We start from the raw sequence: 13,852 nt of genomic DNA on the forward strand, positions 1-13,852 counted from the left end.
TGGACCATCCTATCATGGAGGCTAAAATGTATCATTATCCATCAATGCAAACATGCAAACGAACACATTGGTGTGTTCATCTAAACAGATATCTTCTCTTTTGTTGCCCCAAATGCACAGAACACCCTTCCTGCACTGCTCCACATGGCCACTACCCAATCCACATGTCCTTCTTTCATGATGCCTGAATTCAAGAAACTGGCCAATTGTGGCCAGCTTCTGGATACTTGGGGATCATCCATACAGCATATCTTGAAAAAAAGATCATTATGTGATGGTCAGCAGTTACTCATATGAACAGTCCTCCTGAAGTACATGGAACTGCTCCTGTGAGTAAATAAATGTTCACCTATGTGAACAAGGGTTACATAATCTAGCCCTATGTTATTAATACATTGTATTGCCAATTAGTACCTCAACTGCTTTAATTATATGCTGTACACTTCCCCTATGCCCTTTGCTTTTTAGTTTGTTTTTAAAGTGTAAGCTGTTTGGAGCAGGGCCTGTGCCTTTGTGTGTGTTTGCAAAGTGCCTAGCTCATGTGGGTGGTACTGAAAACAAATTATTATTGTTTTATGTTTCATCTGATTTTTTGTCAAAGCAATCAGCATATCCTCCACATGTTTGTGTGTGTGACTTCTTTCATTGCTTTTTCTGTGCAGTTATCTGGACCCATTCAAGTCCTTCATCAGGCACGAGCTTGCATGGACTACAAGGGAGGGAAGAATGAGCTGACTGTGAAACAGGGTGATAATATTGAAATCATCCGTATTACAGACAACCCTGAAGGAAAGTGGCTGGGCAGGACAACCAAAGGATATTGTACGTTCTGATTCTCCACTTTACCCCTGAATGTTTGCCCTGTCAAACACTGACTGCCTGAGTACATACAGCGTTACATGGAGAGAAATATTGGCTAGGCTGGGTCCCCAGCCAACATGGGCAAGGACATCTAGCATAAACTGTCAAAGCTCATCCTGCTGTGCTTATCTGATGTGGGGCACAGCTCGTACAGCAAACTTATGTACAATTGAGTGTCAAACTTAGAGATTCTGGGATTAGTTAAGGACAGTGGGCCAGATCCTCACTGGAGCTACACCAGTTTACACCCACTGAGGATGTGACTCAGTGTGTTTGCCTTAGAGTCAGCCCTGGAGCTTGACTCTGCGGAAGTATTTTAAGAGCAGTCAAAAAAAGAGAGAGATTAGATTAAATAAAATGTTGCATTCAAAAGACTAAAGGGCCCAAATTTCCCCTCATTTACAGTCACTGGAGTTACACAGATGTAAGACTGGTGTAAGTAAGAGGAGTGTACGTGAGAAAAGAAGTAGCCTTTAGAACTTCCTACCAGTCTCAAGGAAAAATGGGAACATTCCAACTTTTTGTCTGAATATCGATTCCTAAGATCAGAAGTTGTTTTTGAAATCTAAAATGTATCTTTCCTTTTTTCCGTCCCTTAGCCCCAGCCCCGCACACACATATGCAGCTAGGGCCAGATCATCAGCTGGTGTAAATCAGTGAAATAAGTGGAACTATGTTCATTTACACCAACTGAGGATCTGGTCTCTAATTTACAGAGACACGGGCATTAGGGTCTTGATCCAGTAAAGCATTTAAACATGGGTTTAACTTCAAGAACATTAGTAGTCTCATTGACTGTTGTGGGACTACTCACATGTTTAAATGTTTTGCTGGATCAGGGCATAAGCGCTTTATGAGAATAGGCATGCTAATTTATACTTTAAAAGAACCTTTCATTTTTAAAAATATGTTTTGTTTAGGAGGTTTTATACATACAGAAAAAAATCTTTGTAGGGGAGTTATGGGTCTTGTGCAGTTGTCACAAGCCAATTAGTTTCACTTATTTTGGCTTATCATAAACTGATTTTTATTTCAGCAAAAGCAGAAGTTGTACCAGCCTTCCCATGGGTGAAGGTTAAAGGTACAACTCAGTGTAGTTCATCAATGTTTCAACCTGAATCTTATCTGCCTACTTAAAAGTGTACAAACTGATAAGGGAGAGGAGGGCTTGAAAAGGGAATGAGAGTATCAAATGATATAAAAAAAATTATTCACTTGAAATAAGCAACAATGACTTTGTGATTTACTTTCCAAGTTTCCATCATTTTTTTTCCAGTTATTTAATTTTCATGTGGAATTCAGATGTAGGTTAGAGGGGAAATGCATCAGAAATTGGGCTGCTGCAGCAGGAGAGGAAGAAGGGTTTTCAGTGTTCATTCCTATGTGCTTTTCCCCGTTTTGAAAGAACATATTCATGCTTATTGTCAAATACAGTCGGTGTAGTCAGCATGCCTATCATTTTATCGCTTAGCAGATACAGTGTTTAAATCCATCTTATTATCATAGAATTTTTGCCAGGGACATCTACACAGTAAAGTCAAGTGCAAGTGATAAAGGTGGAGGTTCCAATCCTCAGATGAGCTAAGCTACTTTGTACTGCTCCGCCAGGCTGCCAGGATACCTAAGTAGCAAGAGGATCACCCTCACGTAGGCTGAATCTGCAGTGGCAAAAGGCCGGCACAGTAACTCCTTTGTATTTCTCTATGAGCTCACAGCATAAGGAGTGTGGCTATAATAACCCTGCATCTCAGTGCTCTATCTATCAGCCTATTTGGACCATAGACTGCTCTAAATTAGGCTGGAGGACTGGCCTTTTGCACAGTAACGCCAGGATTAACTGAGGAAAAGTGTCTTAAAGCAACTTTGCCATTTGCCCCACTCCCCACCAGCTGCACTGCACACTCCTCTGCTACAGCTGAGCATCTAACCTAGGGTCTCTAGTGGATATCACTGTAGTGATTATGTAGCGTTAACTCATCTTTACAATGGGGGCTCTGTTTCCAAGACAAGGGGCCTGATTCTCCTATGACCCGACTGTGTCTAAATCAATTGAACTCAATGAAGTTACACCTGATTTTCACAAAAAGAACAGGAGTACTTGTGGCACCTTAGAGACTAACAAATTTATTTCAGCATGAGCTTTCATGAGCTACAGCTCACTTCTTCGGATGCACTCACAAAAGCTCATGCTGAAATAAATTTGTTAGTCTCTAAAGTGCCACAAGTACTCCTGTTCTTTTTGCGGATACAGACTAACACGGCTGCTACTCTGAAACCTGATTTGCACAGTGTAAGAGGAAAAGATTAAGGCCCAACATGCTTAGATTCAGAAATTTCTATAGAGTTATTCAGCCACACAATACAATTGGAATCATTTGAGTTCTCAGCCTCTATTAAAGTTCTTTCTTAGCTGTTGAGTTTTTAAATGAAAATTGTTGCTGCTTGATCATAAGCTTTCATTGTTTTAGATGGATACATTAAAACAACTGTGGTGGAGATTGACTATGATTCTTTAAAAAGAAAACAAAGATCTTCCACGAGTGCTTCCCTGAGACATGTAGACAATGACCAAGAAGTGTATGATGATGTTGGAGAGCAGGACAGTATCAGCAGGTACGTGTGAAGCCACTCAAGGAAGTTGATTTAATCCAATTTGATAGATTAACCCAACCAATCCAAATGAGGAAACTACAACAGAGGAACAAAGCATTTTTTAATTGAAAAAGAATATATTCTTGCTGACACAAAACATCAGATTTTAAAATACCTGAAATTACAGTGAGCATGATTAAAAAACCAGCATACGCTGGCTGAGGCATTTGAGTTTTACCATAATATTTCCTGTACATAGAATGGGAAATACTACAAATTCCATGGTGAAGTTCACTACCATGGCACATTAAATGCTGCTTGTTTAATGATTCCTACTGTATGAGTTGGAGGCATTGTGGGACTTCCTTCCAGGCAGTCTGTAACTCTAAGTTACAGTATCTAAACCAATCCATTCAATATGCCTGTCTTAGTCAATATTTTCAGCTTCAAAAGCCATCTTGGTTGTTTAATCAGGCATTCAAATAATTCCATAATTCATTTCAGCTCTAGGTTCAGAACATTAGACTGTCAATACAATCAAAACAATACTTGGTGACATAAAACTTTCTGTCAGATCTCCCACAAAGAGTTGAGATGTATGAAAGAAGACAAAATCCTCTCTCTTTTAGCTAATTACATTCTCTGAGAAGAAAATGACTTTGAACTGCAAACTCTGGATTAAACCTGTAAATTCTTTTTCAGTAGTTACACTGCCTTTGTTTAGGCAAAACTGCCACTGACTTCACAAGTGCTTCAGGATTTGGCCCAGTAAGATGCATGCTAGGCTGTGAGGAGAGTGGCTGTTCTCTATGTACCACAATTTATGACACCACTCAACTTTTTGCAAATATAAAACAGACTCTTGTAGCAAATGAAAAACAGCTAATCATATAAGAAAAATGTAACTGGCCTAAAAAGAATGAAGTAGTGAGAGAAGTAAGAATGAAAGAGGGAATCCAGCATCTAGAAGCATTTATGCATAATGGAGTATGATAACAGTGGAAGTATAGAAAATACTAGCAGAACTCCATAGAAAGCAATCAGATGAAATGCGGGACTCCCACAAAACGGATCACAGAACAAACAACACAGTTCTCTCCTTCTCTCTTAAAGTTGCATGCTGACCTTTCTAGTCCACAGGTACAAAAGACTCTAAAAGCGAAGGAAGCATTGCAGCCGCACAGGTGTACTCCTCACCCCCATGCATTCCCTCAGCTCATGAGCTTTGGGCTCTCTGTGTCTCTTTACACGAATATGGAGGGATGTTTAGAGGCATGGGATAGACTTTGGGAGGGATCAGTGGCTAATACAGTTAACCTCCCAGCCTCAACAAATGCCATATCCAGGCTGTGGAGGATTTCCCTTGTGGAGGAGAATCCTCCAGTGCCATGCAGCCATCCTATTAGTATGTAGGATATTCCCCATCTCTTGACATACAGGTGTGGCTAGGATAAAGGGGAGGTGGCTGGGTTTTCCTCAGCTGCCAAAACATCCCCTGGGTGCTCTGGACACAAAATAACTGCTGTCAGGATAGTATTTTCTCCCTATTTTAAGAGGGGACCAAATGAGCAACTGGTGCTTCCCTGGAGCTGGGAGCAGAGAGGTTGATTACAGCTACCTTCCTCTGCTGCACATTGGATTACGCCAAGCACAGTTTAGCCATACCAGCGAATCAAGCTACACTCACTAATCCAGGTCAGAGTCAATTCCAACATTAGGTACCTCACTGCAAAAGTATTTTTAGACCTCTCCTTTTCATGATGGACATTACAATCATTCATCTCAATTCAAGGAATTTAGATGTGCTGTGTTTTCAACAGCCAATCAGAATGGATGCATAGTTATTTATTACACTGGATTATTTAGAAAATATTAGACTATATATATGGGTTTAAGTATGGTTCATTATACTTTTGTGTAATACTAATAACAGTAAAAGGCTGTACAGTGGATAAAGGGCTGGAATTTGCTTTTAGAGTCCTGTAATTCATTAAACCCCTAAGCTATATTCTGGCATTTTTATCGTCTCTAGTGATTTATAGCCTTGTATTCAGTTCATGAGCTTGAATTATCATGCATATATCAAAATATCTGACACATGCACCAATATGTTTTGAGACCAACATAAGATCCCCATAATAAAAAACTCATTGATGAAAACTTATTGTAACTGGTAATGTGTCATTGATAATGACTCCAATGTTTAATAAAAGCCTAAAACTGCTGAAGTTCATGATATACTGAAATTTGATGGCATGAGGCATTTTAAAGAAAACATTTTATGTATGTTTTTGATTTGAAAGTAGGAACGCTTAAGTTGCTATAACCCTGCTATTGGTTGCATTGAATCACAGTTAGAAAAACAGCCTCATACCAATTTATATACCACTTGGAATACTCTAGGAACATGAAATTTAGAAAATTAAGGCATCACTTGATCAGACCTAGTTAAGGTGTATTGTCATAATTTAATTTATTTACCTTTATGTCTTATGAAAATCGCATGATCGGGGATGGAATCTTATCTTTATATACATTGGACTAAAGTTTTGGGGTCAAGTTATGCCTCCCTTACTTACAATAAGAAAGACATTAGTTGATTAATAGTCTCACTGATGTCAACAGGAACATAAAGTACATTTAAAATTAAATATAGTGATGAGTGCCATAGAAATACCTACAAATAGCACTTCTTTCTGAAATCAAATGAAAATGATGCTTTGTTGGAAATTGCTAACAATGTTTTAAAGACCAAGGAGCAAATTTTCTGCTCAAGTAAATTGGAACAGCTCTATTGTCTTCAGTGAACCCGTACTAGTTTATATACACAGAGAATTTGGGTCCTAACTTTTTTTCCAAGATCGAGTCCCCTTTTTGTTTTTACATTAAACAGAGGACTATAGATAATTGTCCCATATTTCTTCTGGAATGCTACTTTATAATAGTCTTGGGTGCCTCTTTCTTTGGGATGAACTATTCCAGAGGAAGGGGGTAGGGGCAGCAATTGGTGGAGTAAAATACTAGGTTAACAGAAAATATTTGACATATTCAAATCATTTAGAGTTCATCTCTCTTCATATAAGAGCCTATTCATTCGTGAATGGGATGAGGAGCTCTCTTGCGCATTAGTGAGAGAGAAACCAATTTCTGATTTTGGGTGCCTAATGGGCACTCATATATCATAGTGATGAGTATGGTGAAGAAAGACAGAGAGAGAGAAAGAATTGGTACATTTGGGTATTTAGAAGGTCAGTAATGAGGCACGCAAAATGGACATTTACTTTCCTGAGTGCCCATCTGAGCGTCTAGATGTAGGATCTGGGTAGTATTTGGATGGATCCATGTCTATTAAAGTATACTACATTTAGAGCATATGTCAAGAAAAAGTGTGGTTGTTTGTTGTTTTCTTTTTACAATGAATGAAAAGTTCTTTAACTTTTGTTCTTCCAGCCAAAGTGGTGGTCGAAGTGGAACTGGAGGTGAGTTTTATTTTTGTTACGTCTATATGTGTGTGTGTTTGTGTGTGTGTGTGTGTGTGTGTGTGTGTGTGTGTGTGTTTTATTTAGTGCTTACCTACAGATGCAGACCTTTGTGGTTTCCAGATAATGTGATAATTACCCACAAGTATGCAAATATTATTTAGCAAGTGGTAAACTATGAGGCACAATGGTTTAATGCAGTTGCCTTTCACCTGTGGAAACTTGGATGAATCAGAAGTTTCAACTCTGGATACAGTGAATCTGAAGTATGATCATGATCACGGTCCTGGGGCCTGTTTTGTTCAACATCTTTATTAATGATCTGGATGATGGGATTAATTGCACCCTTAGCAAGTTCGCAGATGACACTAAACTGGGGGGAGAGGTAGATACACTGAAGGGTAGGGATAGGGTCCAGAGTGACCGAAACAAATTGGAGGATTAGGCCAAAAGAAATCTGATGAGGTTCAACAAGGACAAGTGCAGAGTCCTACACTTAGGAAAAAAGAATCCTATGCACCGCTACAGGCTGGGGACTGACTGGCTAAGCAGCAGTTTTGCAGAAAAGGATCTGGGGATTACAGTAGACCAGAAGCTGAATATGAGTCAGCAGTGTGCCCTTGTTGCCAAGAAGGCCAACGGTATATTGGGCTGTATTAATAGGAGCATTGCCAGCAAATCGAGGGAAGTAATTATTCCCCTCTGTTCAACACTGGTAAGGCCACACCTGGAGTATTTCGTCCAGTTTTGGTGTCGTCCCCCCCCCCGCCCACTACAGAAGGGATGTGGACAAATTGGAGAGATTCCAGCAAAGGGCAACAAAAATGATTATGAGGCTGGGGCATATGACTTACAAGGAGAGGCTGAGGGAACTGGGGTTATTTAGTCTGCAGAAGAGTGAGGTGGGAATTTCATAGCAGCCTTCAACTACCTGAAGGGAGGTCCAAAGAGGATGGAGCTAGACTGTTCTCAGTGGTGGCAGATGACAGAACAAGAAGCAATGGTCTCAAGTTGCAGTGGGGGAAGTTTAGGCTGGATATTAGGAAACACTATTTCATTACGAGGGTGGTGAAGCACTGGAATGGGTTACCTTGGGAGGTGGTAGAATCTCCATCCTTAGAGGTTTTTAAGGCCCAGCTTGAGAAATTCTTGGCTGGGATGATTTAGTTGGTGTTGGTCCTGCTTTGAGCAGAGGATTGGACTAGATGACCTCCCGAGGTCTCTTCCAACCCTAATCTTCTATATTTCTCTGAGACTGAGCATGATTGCAGACACTAGTCTACACCATCAAAACATCATGTAAAATGGCAAAATTTCAGTATGACTGAGAGTTTCTGCTCAAATGAAGTCAAACACTGAAATAGCTAGGTATACTGGCAGTCAAAATGATGGTTCACTGGCAAAGCTAAGGGGGAAGTCTGGTTCCAGTCATCTTTTATAGGTCTAGACTCTGATCATCCTCTCATCTTAGTTGAGGGTACTTGTCAGGAATGGAAATTGTCATCCCTCGCCCCTGCCACCACCCAACAACGCAGAAGGAAGATCCCACCCAACTAAGTATTGTTCTCAGGTGACAGTCTGAGCAGAGAGGCCAGATACTGATGGGACAGGGAGACTGAACTACCCTTTCATTCCATCCTGTGGTGCCCACAGATCACGACTGAGGCATGGTGTGGGCCAATATGTGGAAGATTCATGGCTACTGCCTCTGATTCACATCTTTTGTACATAAATAGAGGATATCAGTCTTTAACAATGTTGGTCTGGTACCTTTATGTTCATCTGGCACCTTTCACCTGTACTAAAGTCACACACAAAAATAAAATTAAAAAGTTACAAACCCTGTTACTGAGTTGGTCAAAAGCATAATAGCTCTCTAGTTTTCATCAATTACTTATTTGTTTTCAATGTTCAGCTTATTATTATTGGCATTATTTTATTTACATACTACGGGCCAGTCTCAAGTTGATATAAATCAGAAGAGCTTCATTGACAAAAGGAGCTCTGCTGATTTACACCAGCTGATGACCTAGCCCAGTACATTTAACGTTACAAGTGCCTCAGAAAAGTAGCAGCCTATAGCAAACCACTGGTTAATATCCCACTGTAACAGAATCGGAGTATTCATGGATTATTTCACTTTTTGATCTATTAAAGTGACATTCCCACCTCCTGTCCCCGATGAAGAAATTTATGATGGGATTGATGATGAAGATGTTAATGCTAGGTAAGTGTTTATATCATTTATGATCATTACCCATTTGAACTCAGTCCCATAGCTTTTTATTTTAACATTTTAAATTTGGGATAATAATTAAGTATTTGGCTAGCTCTTCAGTTGGTGTAAACATGAGTGGTTCCACTGACTTCAAAAAGACACACAGAACGTGAATGCCACCAAACTATTCCAGCAGTGAACAGATTCAGGAACCAGAAGTCAGGATCTGAAGATAAGAACTGAATTCTATGGTACTTCTGGAAAGATTTTTTTTAAACAATAGGATAATTAATGTGTGGACTGGATTGAAAAAGGCAGCAAAAGAAGCTGCATCCAAAACCCAACTGGACAGAATAATCCTTAGAGGAAAGGGAAGAAAGGTACAGATGCTAGCTTGCTAAATGACAACATACAAACATTAAATGTGAATGACCTAAAAGAGCTGGATCATTTTCTTCCTGTCCAGGATGTTACTCATTATAAATGCCTAAAACGGGATACTATTTCCACCTTCTCTCTCCTATACATTACACTGCACTGTTGGGAAGGCTTCCAGTGCAATGCAGAGTTTACTTAACACTTTCTACTTTGCTGTAAGTACACTGCAGTATGTCCGATCTTGTGTGTTTGGGTACGTCTACACTACAGGATAATTCTGATTTTACATAAACTGGTTTTATAAAACAGATTGTATAAAGTCGAGTGCACGCGGCCACACTAAGCACATTAATTTGGTGGTGTGCGTCCATGGTCCGAGGCTAGCATCGATTTCCGGAGCATTGCACTGTAGGTAGCTATTCTGTAGCTATCTCATAGTTCCCGCAGTCTCCCCCGCTCCTTAGAATTCTAGGCCTCAGTCTGCCGCCAACGCCACTCAAGCAGACCTTTGCAACTGCAGTGAGCCAATTACAGGACTGGGGCCTTAGACCCTGATCCTACAGCATATGCCCAACTATACTCATATGTTTAGTCTTATTGAGCTGCATAAGACTATGCAAGAGCTGGGCATGTGGTTATGTATTTCCAGGATCCGGGCTGTAATTAGCCACTTGTTTTTGTATGGCTGTTGTTCTAATAACATTTTTAATTCTATATTTATTAATACTAACATTTTAGAAAATAAGTTAATAGGTGTCTATTCTCACTTCATGGCATGCCCCTAGTTCTCAGTAACGAGAATTACGTGCATCAACCAAGAGCTGAAAATGGCCTTTTTGAGAGAGAATGTCCCATTCTGCATTGTGATAATTGCATGCATACTCCAAAGGTCTATATCACAGGATGAAGATAAGAATGACTCCTGGTCCTGGGGACTTTTGAAGATGTTAAAGGGAAAAGATGACAAAAAGAAAAGTGTACGAGAGAAAACAACCAAAGTCAATGAGGCAGAAGATAATGGAGGTTCCTTGTAAGAGTCTGCCATGAAAACATAGTGCACTACAACTAATGCTAACATCGTGTTGATCATGTGCTACTAACATGTTCTCATAGCAACTTAATAAGTCACGAATCAAACTGCACACAGATAAACAGATTTTGAAATAATATTGCTCTCCGTTGCCTACTGCAGCATGTCCTTTTCCATGCTATGCTATCTTTATTAATGACAGAATGTATGAAGCGCATACATTTGACTTCAGATTCAAAGAGACCAGCTGTCCCAATCCAGCACAGCATGTACACACATTCATATGTTCTTCTCTATTCAGTAAAACATTGATTTCAGTAGGACTTCAGCATGTACTTAAAGTGAAGCATGTACTTAAGTCCTTTGATGAACAGGGATGGATTACTGAACTGGGTCCAAAATGCTTACTAATTGATTTATGCAAGCCTATCACATGAAATCATCCTATAAAATGGTCTTAGAACTGTTTAGAGGACATATTTTCAGTTGTATACTATAAGCATTCTGTGTTAACAAAATGTTTTTATTTACCCAAAGAACTCAATCACTAAATTAAAATATTATTTTTGCTGTGAAAAACAGAGGGCTTTATTCATCAGAACATCCCAGCTACTTTGTGCCTGTCTGGTGACATGACTTTATTATAAACTCAGCAGAAGTTACTTTTATTTGCATTGCCAGCATGGCACTAACCAGCTGCTGTATACTGGTGAATCTGGCCCTGTGAGCCTAAAATATGTATAATATGCAAAACAGAAGAATGGCAAAGATTGTCTCCTCCTCTTACCGGATCCTCCTCCTATTCAAAAAAACCTCTCCAATTCTCACAAGCAGTTCTCCATAATTTCTGATTCCAAATACTCAATGAAGCCACAAATCACATGCTCTCTGTCTAAAAGAAGACTATGAAATATGGAGAAACAGTTAAAAAAATCACAGCAGGACCCCTTTATTTGGTCCAATCCTGCTCCCATTGGCTTTGTCAATAATTACAGTTTCTGGCTTATCTTCCACAGTTCTCATAAGACTGGTGCATCTCCTCCAATGTTACCAGTGATGGAGAAATAGAGTAGAAATAGAGTAGACCAGTTCTGAACACCAGTTCTGAACATGTTTACCTGATACATTGTTAAAAACCACATGCCCATTTCTAGTGTTTGCGGAGTGGCACAAATTTAACAATAGGTAATGTGCCGCACCAATGTTGTGAATTAGCTATCAGGGGTTTAAATTAGGAGAAAGTCTGTTCATTTGATTATAATTATTTAATGAAGATTGCATTTTTTTCAGCATGAATCCTCCAATAAAGATGTTTGGGAAAGGTAAGCAATAACCCAATGTAATTTTTCACTGTTTTATTTTTATATTAATTCTTGCAGCATAATGTAGTTAACACCAACATTGCTGAATATATTGTTCTGAATTATGCTATTCACAAAAAAAATGATCAAAAATAAGAATCAGGATTTCCCATTGATTAAATTTTGAAATACCTTAGCTCACCTACAAATGTAATGTTGGGTCTGTAAAAGGCAGTGCACCTTTAATAAAGTGTCATGATCTTTTGCTTATGAATCATAGAATCATTGAAGTGTAGGACTGGAAAGGACCTTGAGAGGTCATTTAGTCCAGTCCCCTGCACTCAAGGCTGGACTAAGTATTCCCTAGACCATCCCTGACAGGTGTTTGTCTAACCTGCTCTTAAAATTCTCCAATGAGGCAGATTCTGCATCCTCCCTAGGCAATTTATTCCAGTGTTTTTTGTAATGTCCATCCTGAACTGCCTTTGCTGCCAGGGCCGGCTCCAGGGTTTTTGCTGCCCCAAGCGGTGAGGGGAAAAAAAAAAAGCTGTGATCGCGATTGGCGGCACTTTGGCGGCAGCTTCACCGCGCTGCTTTCTTCTTTGGCAACACTTCGGCAGCAGATCCTTCCCTCCGAGAGGAACCTGCTGCCGAAATGCTGCCGAAGAGCTGGACGTGCCGCCCCTTCCCCTTGGCTGCCCCAGGTGCTTGCTGCTTGCTGGTGCCTGGAGCCAGCCCTTCTTGCTGCAATTTAAGACCATTACTTCTTGTCCTATCTGAAGAGGTTAAAGAGAAAATTTTTCTCTTCCACGTCTTATTTCATTCATTATACAGTATAAACAGTTGTTGTTAGAAAGAAATATTGAATGCATGGTTTTAAAAATGTGCAATTATACAGAAGTGAACATTTTTTTTTTAAATAATGCACTCTCTTGTTAAGACCACAAACACTGGTAAATATCAACCCAGCTATGGAATATTAAGCAAATTCTTAAGATTCTTGCTGCTGCTGCCTAGAACCAAAACTTAAGCCTACATTTCCTGTAATCACTTTTTTTAGGCACTGACTGACTTGATGTGTTGATCAACAACTAATGCCTTTCAGCAAACATATAGGGCCATAAAGTATAATTATTCTCATTTATGCTATGGCCTCCTCCCACTGCTCTAGCAGCGTAAAGTATAAACTAGTCAGAAAGATAACATAAATTTGATTCATGTCCAGTAAAAGGCATCTTTATATTACCAGAGTGGTGTAAAATGGCTTTAGTGTGAATGAAAATCGAGCCCAAAATGCATACTTTGAGGCAGCACAGTGGGAAATGACCTAATTAAACTGATGATTAAAGGCCACTGCATTAACCAACATGTGCTAAAACTTGTTTAATCTTAAAAAGATTAAAATATCAGTGAATACCCTTTGTTTATTATCAATAGTATTATTCTGAAAAGATTGGCTGATTTTAGTGTAAATTGGTCCTGCATGGTGAGACAATCCAAAATGAAAAGCTGCCTGTTAACTATAAAATATATGGATACACTTCATGCTGCAATTTATTGTCCTCTTTAACATACATTTTGTTACAGCGTGGGACTGTATGCACTACCCAAGGACTGCATACTAATCTTTCATTGTTTTGAATTCTGCTGTTTCAGACGCAGGCGACAGTGATGTTTATGATGATGTAGAATCATCCGAATTCCCTCCTCCACCAATAGAAATTGGGTAAGTGAAAATAAAAGCTATACTTGTGGGAAAAGATTATATATGTTGTGACACATTTTCAAGGTATTTGCTATGGCAAATTGTTACATTACTCAGCTTGTGTATCTTGTTTGCTGTTGCCAGGTAGTGTATTTCATTGCGTGGGTGTAGAGTAAATAGGCTTTGCAACATGCCCTGAATTTCAACAAATTCAGGCTCTGTTGGCCCAAAGGGAGAAATGAATTCCAGAGTCAAGGACTTCCTGCTGTAACTGCCCTGCCGTTAGTC

The 13,852-nt window shown here is 39.5% G+C and overlaps 1 protein-coding gene across 5 annotated transcripts in view; it reads left to right on the forward strand.

Annotated features, from left to right (window-relative positions):
* Nucleotides 1-13,852, forward strand: part of FYB1 (FYN binding protein 1) — a 150,676-nt gene that overhangs the window by 98,911 nt on the left and 37,913 nt on the right. For 4 of the 5 annotated variants that reach the window (XM_030566629.1, XM_030566630.1, XM_030566628.1 and 1 more), the window contains exons 8-14: nucleotides 663-822; nucleotides 3,330-3,474; nucleotides 6,904-6,932; nucleotides 9,090-9,159; nucleotides 10,418-10,558; nucleotides 11,849-11,880; nucleotides 13,516-13,585. In XM_030566629.1, the coding sequence (XP_030422489.1) occupies nucleotides 663-822; nucleotides 3,330-3,474; nucleotides 6,904-6,932; nucleotides 9,090-9,159; nucleotides 10,418-10,558; nucleotides 11,849-11,880; nucleotides 13,516-13,585 (647 nt within the window). The remainder of the gene's footprint in view (nucleotides 1-662; nucleotides 823-3,329; nucleotides 3,475-6,903; nucleotides 6,933-9,089; nucleotides 9,160-10,417; nucleotides 10,559-11,848; nucleotides 11,881-13,515; nucleotides 13,586-13,852) is intronic. The other variant, XM_030566633.1, reaches the window with a different exon arrangement.

Source organism: Gopherus evgoodei, chromosome 6 (assembly GCF_007399415.2).
Source record: "Gopherus evgoodei ecotype Sinaloan lineage chromosome 6, rGopEvg1_v1.p, whole genome shotgun sequence".
NCBI lineage: Eukaryota > Metazoa > Chordata > Testudines > Testudinidae > Gopherus > Gopherus evgoodei.